This window comes from Ricinus communis, chromosome 4 (genome assembly GCF_019578655.1).
Source record: "Ricinus communis isolate WT05 ecotype wild-type chromosome 4, ASM1957865v1, whole genome shotgun sequence".
Lineage (NCBI taxonomy): Eukaryota > Viridiplantae > Streptophyta > Magnoliopsida > Malpighiales > Euphorbiaceae > Ricinus > Ricinus communis.
Genome location: NC_063259.1, coordinates 27,238,547 through 27,249,480, shown reverse-complemented (window position 1 = coordinate 27,249,480; position 10,934 = coordinate 27,238,547). Strand labels below are relative to the sequence as shown.

The window sequence follows — 10,934 nt, the reverse complement described above, 5'->3', positions numbered from 1 at the left end:
TTGTGAGAGAGAACATTTTATTAGAAACTTGCAGAGAAGGTTGAAGGACGGATGGCCTAGCCGCTGGTGCCAAAGTGCTGAAGATATGTTGGTTGAAGTATGCAAGGATGTGACGGGAGCGGGAGATGACTGGAGGGGCCATTCATAAACATCCTTTTTATTCTGGCCGCGGACCAAGGATGCCCCCGTAGTCAGATCCTTGACAAGAAAAAAATCCGAAAAAAATTCAATAGAAGTAGAGTTAGTCTAATTGAATTTTGAGACAGACAAAAGATTGTTGGAAATATACGGTGAACATAACACATTATTGAGTTTAAAGGAGATGGTAGAGGAGGGTATAGAAGTGGAGCCTGTGTGTGTGATTGGAATAGCATTACCGTCTCCCACCATGATGTCTTCATTGCCGTCATACTCAGAGTGGACTGAAAGATTGTTCAGGTCTGATGTAATATGATGGGAGGAGCCTGAATCAACTATCCAGGGGCTGCGTTTGTTGACTTCAGTGTTGGTGACATTTTCTTGGGGCCAATGTGGAACTGAAAATGGCTTTGGACGGGATCTGTAAAATTTTGCCGTATGTCCCACTTTGTCGTAAAGCTGACAGATTGGTCGTGGGGTTGGGGGACGATTGGTACGCCATGAAGATGGAGATGATTGGTAGTTGTTGGGCTAGACAGAATTATAAAGTTAATGGGTGTTGGTGTATGGTGGGCGTGTGTTTTGGAAATAGGATTTTGATTGAGAGTTGGATCCACGGTTGTCATTGGCATTCCATTGACGAGGTTTTTGGTTGGAAGATCATTGTGCATATTATGTTGTGATGGGAGTTGTGGTTTTCTTACCTTCTTCTCTTTTAATGAAGGTTTCATGATCCAGAAGTTTGTTATGGAGTTCTTCAAAGGTCATGGCTGTCTCGCGTGCTCGGATTGCAGCATTAATCTCCTTGTAGTCACTGCTTAATCCATTCAGGGTATGTGCAACGATTTCAGCATCACTTAGAGGGTGGTCTATAAGGGCCAAGTCATCAACTGTTGTTTTGATTGCTTGCATGTAATCAGCAATGGAGAGTCCTTCTTGTGTTGTTTTCATTAATGTTCCCAAGAGGGTGAGCATTCTGGTGTTGGAGCAGTTGGCGAATGTGACTTCCAGTTTTGTCCAAGCTTCAGATGAGGTTTTGCATGTTGAGATTAGTGGAGCAATGGTGCCAGCTAAGGAGGCTTGGATGGCTTGTAGTATTAGTCGATCCCGCAGTAGCCATAGTTTTTTCGCAGGAGATGCTTCATGATCAGGTGCTGAATTGTCTTGGTTGGTAGGCTCAAAAGGACATTGGTGAATTCCATCAATATAGCCTAGTAGATCATATCCGAATAGGAGGTTGGAGAATTGAGATCGCCATGAGGCATAATTGCCACCTCGCGATAGTTTGAAGGGAATCTGAGTGGCTGTATTAATCGAGATGAGGCCACTATTATGGGAAGGATTATTAGTGGTAGAAGTGATGACAACCGCTGGTTCTGAAGATGAGACAGATTGTGAGCTAGGTGTTGATGCCATTAGGAATTGTGCAGATTGAGGAGCTGATTTGTAGGCAGACAAAGAAGGATAGGAACGTTGATTTGTGAAGAAGTATGCTCTATTGGCAGAGGGGCTCTAATACCATATAGAGAATAACACTAGTGAAGATGAAAGATATGTTTTTATTGATATGTTAAAGCTTTCAATCAGATACATATATATATATATAGGTTTACAACTGAGTTAGTTCCTATATATATGGAGTCACTACTTCAGCTAACTTGATTTGTGGAACTGAAAATGGTTAACATATCATGGCTGCTTTTCATCCTGTGGAATAGGTCTTTCAAGTTCCACATCATGAACTTGTAAGGTAGACTTAATTAATACAGTTCTTCCACAAAAGAAAGTCTCACCTTTAATATTTCAAGCAAGGAATTCCTCACCCTTCCCCTTAAAGAACAGAAAATTAGAGAGAAAACAAAGAAAAGAAAAGTTCCCTGTACCCTATTAGCGGAAGCATATTGCACAATAAAAAAGCAAAATAAGACTAGTTTGTATGTATTCTTTCCATGTTACGACTTGCATATATAATTGAGTGTATTTTTCTTTCATTTCCGAATAAAGGAAAAGTTTGAAATAAAAGAAAATGAAACATAAAACCTGTTTCCAGTATAATTGAGGTGTTCTGATTCTGCAAGCTTTGCAGAGTTGTATATGTGGGTGCATCATAGGAGATTAAATCATCAATACAGTTCAGTTATTGAGTTCGTTAAATAATTGTAAAGCAGCTGATTAGTTTGCCAGCGTTCTATTAGCTGAATTGGTTAATATGGCGGCAAATATGTAGTTGTAGAAATCAACAAATGTGTATCCATCTCAATTGACTTATAAGGACTAATTAGGGTTACTTCCTGATTTTTTCTCTCTCAAGGGTTGCCATAGCTTAACCACGTATCTTTACTCGCAAATGCCCAGACTCGGGCCAACATCACCACATGTCAGAGCGTAGAAGGTCTCATAAAATTTGTTGTCGAGGATGATGAAGATGGTTTTGTACCTCGTGCTCCCTGATCTCTCCGAATGGATCAACCCTAGGCAAAATGGGGCGTCAATATTACTTGGGCTGACAGTTTGTATCAATTGCTTAATTGCACGTATGTGAGTGCAGCTGTTGAAACATTACCAGCTATATATATCGAAGAGTTCTTGATTAGATGGCTTATTGTGTTGATCTTAGTTCTGAACTTTACTTTTCTGGGGTACCTCAAGAGTACGTACTCCCTGTACAACCACTTAACGAGGCCAGAACCATCACCTCCGGGGCTCCATATCTTTAGTTAAGAATTTAAAGATGTTTTGCCAACCACAGCTCATGTCACATAGGGTTTGCTTTCTCTCCAGGCTGCAGCTCTTTGTTAACTCCATATGACACAGACATTCTTACTAGAGACCAATTCTTTCAACGTAACAGGTCAAGTAATCATACGAACATATTAAAATGATTGTGGTATAAATTACATTCAAATAATCAATTACGAATTAGTGTATAAAAGAATTTAGTAAATGAACATGTTTTTCAGTTTTGAGATTTCCGTATGGAACATGAAAATTGAAAAACATTCAAAGAAATGGAGAAAAGAAAAATCGTTTCTGCAACTAAACGACTCCTTTATTCTCCTATTTTCTCAACCTTCTATCCCCGGCCATGGACACTCCGATTCTCTAACTCTTAGCAAAGGTCACTTTTTTTTAAATCGGAGAGTGATTTACCAGCAAAAATTTAGAGCAAAAGACAAAGCAAAAAACTGCTTAGAATTAGATATTTTGTCGTCCATGCCAACGTTTTATAGATTTATACAAAACCTCGCACCATTGGAAAGACACCCCTTCAAAGCCGGCTGACATTCTACTCATGGCTTATACTCTCTCTCTCCCTCTGATATTCTCAATGTATCGATTTGGCAATAAAACAGACATGTTATATACCATTTTTTTTTCTTGTTTTCTTGATGAAAAACAAATACCCTTCTCTCTTTGTTGTCTCCCCTGAACAATGACGGATAGGAGATTGAGTAGGGAGTCCTCAAGACGGTCCATTATCCTGCAAAAGAAGCTAGTAGAATCTCGACCACCTAATAAGTCGGAAAATGTGCCCGATCTCACAGATTTTATGAATGACATGTTCTTTGGAACTGTTAATGATGATAAGAAAGCTTATAACTTGACTGGAAGTCATTTAGATGATGATGAAGAAGAAAGTTTCGATGACAGCACAAGGAGCAATTGCAGCAGGTTAACTCAGGAGTGGCTAGAAGAGGCCAGACGCATGATGGCTTCATCTCCTACGCGTTGTGAATCGCCTTCCAGGCTTGTTGGATCACCAAAGTATGCAGGCGCAGTTCTTGGCAGGCTTTCAACATCTTCGGTTCTTGATAGGAGGGATCCTCTCTCCAGGTCTGCGAGAAGGTATATGTACATATGATTCTCGCTTTGTTACTTTAGTCATTTTTAGAATATCAAGACTTTCTGCACGATAAGAAAGACATCTAATGATCTAGACTTTTATACTTGTGCAAGAAAATGAAAAAATTATTCTAACTATTCTGCAGGCACAGAGCAGTAGAAGGATTTAGTGGAGAAATATTAATAAAATCTGCAAAACACAGCCGCAATAAATCAGAATCATTAGATAACCTGCCCATTTCTCCATCAGAGCCATCCCCTGCATCCCAAGTCCAAGAATGGTTCTCTAACATCCTTAAACCCTCTAATCCCAACACCAACCAATCCAATGACTCTTCCACTCCCTTAACCCTGGACCCAATGACCTTAAATGTGCCACCTCGACAGTCAACGTACCGCAAGTCCCGGTTTCAAACTGAGCATCATGCACCTGGTCCCTTAGGAATATCAGTTCCATCACGTAGAACATTCAAGCCAGCCCCAGTACCAGATACCCAGTTGCTCTCTCCGCCAAAGAATCTTATTGAATCAGCTCACCGGAGATCAATATCATCAACATATGCCCAACTGGAGGACCAACCTCTGTCTCCACCAAGGAATCTTGTAGAGTCAGCTCATAGAAGGTCGATAACTAGGTCCACTTGCTCCATCAATGAGAGAATTCCACCAAAGCCTAATGTATTGATAAGTGGAAGGCAGAAAGAAGAGTATAAGGGTGAACGAGGCATTAGTCTCAATGGATTTCTTAAGGAGCAAAGAACCAAGATTGAGAAGATCTTGAATGGGGAGATTGGTTCTAAGGCCAAAGTTATCCTTTCTGGCCCTACTAACAGTTAAGTAAACTCTAATTCAATGAAAAGACTACGTTTTGAAAATTGAAGTTGAATGTCAAGAATTCATTTAAAAACATGTTGCAGGTACAAGTTCAATGGTAGCAGCTATATGCTACGCTTGGTTGTTAGAGAATAGGTTCATGAAAATTAAAGGAGAGGACAATGGAGAAGGGTATGTAGTGGTGCCTGTGATGAACGTAAGGAGAGGGAGAATGTGGAAGCAAAGACAGGCTGCTTGGCTCTTTCAGTATGTTGGCCTTGATGCTACGTCATTGCTCTTTGCTGATGAGGTACTTCAAAGTAATGGTTTAGTATCTTATTTGAGTTTTTTCGGTAATTGCAGAATGCTGCTTTCAAGTTCAAAGTTGAAACACAGCTATCACCAATTTCGCTCGCTTCAGATTTTTCTTGCTAACTGCTGAACTAAAATTTTAACTGAAATCAGGATTTTTAAATTTGTTGTGATGAAACAAATGCTGTTATATGTTTGTTAGATGGACTAAAACAAATTTTTAAATTATTGTACAAACAAAATTTTAAATTATTGTACTTTACTTTCTTAATTAACATTGAAAAAAGAAAAGTACACTTTTAGTCAACCGCAATATGCAGGGAGAAGGCAGGATAGCCTTAATATTCCTGTTTCCATGTTCTGTCAGCAAAAATAGTTAAAATCCTTTATTCTTTTTAATTTTGATCTATTGGATGAGCCACATAACGATAACTAAAACGCAGATTTATTTCTTCTGGCTTCACAAAAAAGTATATGGTGTCAAATGGGCTCCAAGGCTTTTACTGCGAGGATGAACCCTTTGGTTATAAAATTCTTCTGAATTCGTAATTGCTTGCTGTACTCAGGTGGACTTGGAGAGTCTAATTATGGCAGGACAACTGACCATCCTTGTGGTTGGACAAGATATCCTCAAAACTGACTCTGAGGTGAATAATTATCAGTAAAAAAATAACATGGGCAGAAGTATAGTACTCCATTTCAACATTCAGCTTAATGCCTTCCATTTTAATTGCAGGATAGATCTCAGTGCACTATTCTCACAGATAATTACTGTGAAGATGCCTATGATCTGCTTCACATCCCAATGCTCAGAAAACTTCTGGTAAATCAAATCAAAATTCTACTGTCAAATAGACTAGCTGTTCTTGATGGAGACTCTTAATATGTAATGGCCCCACGCCATATCTTACAGCTTGCAGGTATCTTGTTAGATACACAAAACTTGAATGCATCTACTAAATCGTCGATGACAAGAGATGCGGAAGCAGTTCAGTTGCTGCTAGTTGGCTCAGCCCCTGATTATCGAAATACCCTTTTCAATCAATGTAAATTCTTTTTGCTTCTTCAAACCATCAGCAAACGCCTTCCAATTTATTCATGTCTCATAATCTGTATTTGTTTTGTTTCTGTACCCTTATTTAGTGATGCAAAATCAAAGGGATAATTCGTTCTTCGAAGCTTTGCGGTACAATTATGGAAAGCCCCCTAGTGAAAGTAAGCTGATTTTATTCATATGATATTATGTGGAAAGGTTTGATTATGAACTTGGTGCCTTACTGTAATGGTAAAGTGAGACCACTTGAGGAGTAGTTCCAGAGTTCAAACTCCAACAAAAAGCAAGGGCGTGTAAAAATGGGCTTGAACTTTCAGATTTCACGAAAAGTAATACAAATTTAGGTCTTTGTGGCATTCAAGGATTGGATAATATAATTGATTGATCAATCATTAGAGTAATTAGCGGGATTAGGAGCAATCTATCTAAGTTGTCCATTTTTGTTTTGTCTTATTAGCTGGTGTTGGATGGATTGATGATACAGATATAATAGTAATAGCTTCACGAAAGCATCAAACAAACTCAGTTTGATTAACTTGCCTTATTCCTTAATATTATAAATTATATATAAATAAACAAAAGAAGAGCTGTGAGAGAGTAAAGATTGTCATGCTGCATGTAATTGACTTGTAAGGATGTAGTTGATATTAAGGCTTATGTTTAATTTGTTTATCTAATCTGACTATGTAACAACAATTTATATACCCTGTGTTTGTTATGACCATTTCCACTTGCAAAAGGTTGCTTACTTTTTAATTGTGCCCGGTAACATTAGGCGGTGTCGACAGCATAGTGCAGATGGAGAACTGGGGTGCAGAGAGGAAGTCAACTTCTATCTCCCAAAATCAAGCCACCGTTCGGGTTTCAGATAAGAAATCTACGGATGCAAAAACTGAAAAAACCAACAAGCATACACCAACACTTAAACCAGGCACGTACTTGACATTTAATGCCAATTGCTGTTTACATGCATATTCCCTTTTCTTGTTTTTGCTTTTCTCCTTAATCATACTTTTTTTTTTTAATTTATGTCTTGCAGCGGCACCAGCACCAGTAGGTCCCGATAACTCTCGCGGAAAGAATAAATTCTTCCTAGCAAAATGGTTTGGCTTCGGAAAATGATAGACAAATTTGTAGATCGGAATGAGTTAAAAACTTTGATCAGGGTAAAGATATCATATTCTTTTAGCAGGATGTTGTCCCCCTATGGATATGATTGAAATAACCAAGAAGTAGAGGGGCGCCCATTCTATTACTAGTTTTTGTAGCAAATAATATTTGCTGAAAAGAATAAAAAGATATAATTTTTCTTTTTAGGATGATATGAATATCTAATTCTTGTCAAATTAGTGCAGGAATTAGATCAGAGAAATCATGGCCTTTCTATGATTTCTTAAGATGGCTAGCAACGAGTTTCGATTGATATTTGTTATGTAGTCCTGTCTTTTAGTAGGTTACTTTCCAGTTGTTGTTATGGCTCGAATACTAACCTTGTTATTTATACATAGTGCCACAGCCCATTCTTGCAACAATTTCAAATATTCAAGTATAGGCCTTTACATAGAAGAAAAAAAGGGTATCCTATGATGTTTTACCCTTTTAACCAATTTCAATTATATTATATTTTGGATGTGGAACATAAAGAGGAGCAAATAAACAAACTGCGCAATACATAAGACTAAAGAGAGGCCAACTAAACAATATTGTGAGACATTTCTGTAACAGGAAAAAAGTATTTACTTTTCAAGTCATTGACATTTGATCCAGTCTCCAGAAAAAGATAGAACATGGCAATAATAAAGTAAAAGCTACAAGTGAAAGAGGTTGATGAGAATTTATGTGCAGTGCAGTGCATGTGCAATGGTGTGCACATGATAACCAATTTCTTGCAATTGGTGATTCCTTATCACTAACAGGCAACAGTCTCCCCTAAATCCTCTACAGTTTACCTATCATCACATGGATATATGTATATTTGCCGGATGCAGACATTCAGTAACCTATGAGAAAACACCTTGTCATCAAAGATTTTTCTGTATATAAAAATATAGGAAGCATACATATACTGGTAGCTAGATACAATGTTAAAAAGAAAATTGCTCATATTTCAAGACCAGATCAAGAAAGAGAAAAGAGAATTCTGTAAAGAAAAGAAAGAAAGAAAGAAAAGAAAATAGATGGAGCTGAAGAGATGCCTCTAGATGTGAAATTATTGGTCATCCAATGTGATAGCAATCTGTCTTGTCCAGTTATGCCCACTTGTTCAGCCCCAGCTGTAACTAACTCTCAACCTCTCTTTTGGGTCCTACTTCCTTTTTCCATCACCTCAATCATCTGTCCCTCTCTCATCCTCAATCTGTATCCTCACCACCCCATAATCTGGCCCATAACATCAACACCTCATATTTCCTTTTACAAAACCTTATTCTCTGTTTTGGATGTTGGCGATTATAACTTGGCTGCTATAGTACCCTTCTTATTCCTTCTTCTCATTCAACTTTCCAAGCATACAAAAACAAGCAAAAATCGGATGACCCACCAGCATTAATTCCTTCTGTTGAACCAGTACTTCCTGTCTGAGAAGACAATGGTGTCGATGTCAAGGACGATAACGGTGGTGATGAAGCTGATGATGTTGATAGTGATGAAAGAGATACGGGTGGCAATATTGGTTTAAAGATAAACAAAGCATGCCTTAATCCAGGACTAAATAGCCAGTCATGTACATCCCAGTATACTTCTACTCTTAGTTTATTAAGATTAAATGACTGGTTACCTCTAAACTTCCAATGAAGATGCTTGACATGAATTGCTAAGTGCCCATCAATTCTTATCTCCAATTCTGGCTCAACTCCATTACTAACAGAATTACCATTACTGGGATCACTTCTGTTCTTGCACTCAATTGAGATCTCATGTAGCCTGCCTTTGCCATGAAACTTGACTCTTGTACAGAACTTCTTTTTGCCAAATATGTGCTCTTTTCTTGAAACCAAAATGGGATCAATCAAAGCAGGTCTACACCCAGTTTTCCTATATGCATCTTTCTTTAGATCACCAAGGAGTAGCACAACCTCTTCATTGCAGACAACAGCTACATAATACTCAGAGATGGGTTCAGTTTCACCATTAAATTTTGCAGCCTTGAGGTCCCAAAAGATATCGACAGCTTTGCCATCTACTATAAACCGCTTGGAGCCTTGTTTCCTCCAAAAATACCAAGGTTTCAGCTCCACTTTGCAAGTGTACTGACCATCTCCTTCAGGACCTTCTACTGATACTGATAGGCCATGGAGCAATAGATTCTTGCACCATGTTATAGTAATCAGACGGCACTGATCCGCAATCTTTGTACGATAAACGGACATGAACACACTCTGTCCTGATCTGGTTATAGTGGCAGGGTCATCAGTTAACTTCTCACCAGAAGTGAAGCAAGCAGGAATTCCAATTGGGTGGTCTTGCATGGCTAGAAAAACTGGATCAACTCGAATAAAACTTTGTTAATGGGTGTGTTTGGCCTAATATAGACCAAGATGAATTAGAAAACATACAAGACAGATGAGAATGAATGGAGTTGAGTTGGGGAGGACTCAATTGTATAAGAGAAGAGAGAGACAGATATCACAAGATGTCTTGAGTCACCCACAGATGCTGCCAGAGGTGTTCTTGGCAGCATTAATGGTAATAAACAAATAATTTCAAAGTGGCAAATAGATGGCAGTGAGTGAGAGTGAGTGAAGAAGATCCCTCTTTTTTATATTCAATCATACTTAATCTCTTACCTGGAATTTTTTTTTTTTTTTTTTGTATAATTTGATAAACTTGTTTCCTTCTTATATTTTGCTGTTCCCTTGACCTCATATAATCTTTTTCTTTGTTCAGGTTCTTTTATTTAATTAATAATACAGATGTTATTGAATCTATGTATTTTTGGCAATACTATATGGATAAAATAATTGAAATACTTATCCCCATGCATGGTTAAAAGCAGAGAAAGGCCATTTTTCATCAGATTTGGAGTATAGATTTCTACGAGCACAGTAGAATCCTTGGAAGCATGACAGCACATGAACATGAGGAAGTGTAAAAGCTTAATAAAGATTATCAGTCGAAACCAAAAAATATTTTGAATGATCAAGAAGTTGGTTTTCCAATGTGAGTCAGTCTTGCATATCATTTGAGACAAATTTAATACTGTTTCATTTATGGGTGTGATTTTACTTTCTAACATCTTTTTTCTAAGTGGGGGGGTGTTCGGAAGGAATCTAATAAGGGAGCGGTACTAAACTAGTAGCAGAAAAATGTCTGAGGAATCTACGGATGCTGTGCAGATCTGGTCCAAGCTGCAATACTTTTTTATTGAAAAGGGGTTTCACAGTTTGTATTAGCCAGGCAGCTTTTATATTTACAACAGTGCTGTACAATAGAAATCAATATCACTAATTTTTATAGGCAGTAGTTCCACGATTGTTGTTAAATGATTTTTTGTGCTAACTCTTTCGAAAAATTCTTGTATTTTTCCTCAGAAAGTTATAGATAAATGCCAGTTCTCATCGAATTTTAGTTGACAGTGCAGAAATTTGAAATGAGAGAGCAAATTATATATTAGAGAATATATACATAAGCATTAGATCATAGGACACAAGGATAAATTTAGTAACTGAGAGTTTTTAGCATAGCTGCAGATTTTCAGTAGTCATGCAAATTGGGTAAAAAGCAAGGGATTGAATGGTCAAAATATGTACCCACTCCACCAGTATTGCCATTAATT

The 10,934-nt window shown here is 37.8% G+C and overlaps 2 protein-coding genes across 3 annotated transcripts; one reads left to right on the top strand and one right to left on the bottom strand.

Moving 5' to 3' along the window:
* The first annotated feature begins 3,160 nt into the window (after nucleotides 1–3,160).
* Nucleotides 3,161–7,476, top strand: LOC8278273. Its single transcript, XM_015723768.3, has 9 exons — nucleotides 3,161–3,984; nucleotides 4,128–4,813; nucleotides 4,899–5,104; nucleotides 5,673–5,753; nucleotides 5,843–5,929; nucleotides 6,020–6,152; nucleotides 6,250–6,321; nucleotides 6,936–7,091; nucleotides 7,200–7,476. Exons 1-9 carry the CDS (start codon nucleotides 3,572–3,574, stop codon nucleotides 7,280–7,282), a joined length of 1,917 nt encoding a protein of 638 aa, XP_015579254.2. The 5' UTR covers nucleotides 3,161–3,571; the 3' UTR covers nucleotides 7,283–7,476.
* A 699-nt stretch (nucleotides 7,477–8,175) lies between these two features.
* On the bottom strand, nucleotides 8,176–9,978 carry LOC8278274. 2 transcript variants are annotated; one of them, XM_048373326.1, is made up of 2 exons: nucleotides 8,937–9,627; nucleotides 8,176–8,736 (listed from the first exon to the last, which is right to left on the bottom strand). In XM_048373326.1, the coding sequence occupies exons 1-2, from the start codon at nucleotides 9,625–9,627 to the stop codon at nucleotides 8,705–8,707; spliced, it is 723 nt and encodes a 240-aa protein (XP_048229283.1). In that variant the 3' UTR covers nucleotides 8,176–8,704. The 2 variants fall into 2 exon arrangements, with proteins under 2 accessions (XP_048229283.1, XP_002511308.1); XM_002511262.4 differs by having other exon boundaries at nucleotides 8,176–9,978.
* Nucleotides 9,979–10,934: the final 956 nt, after the last annotated feature.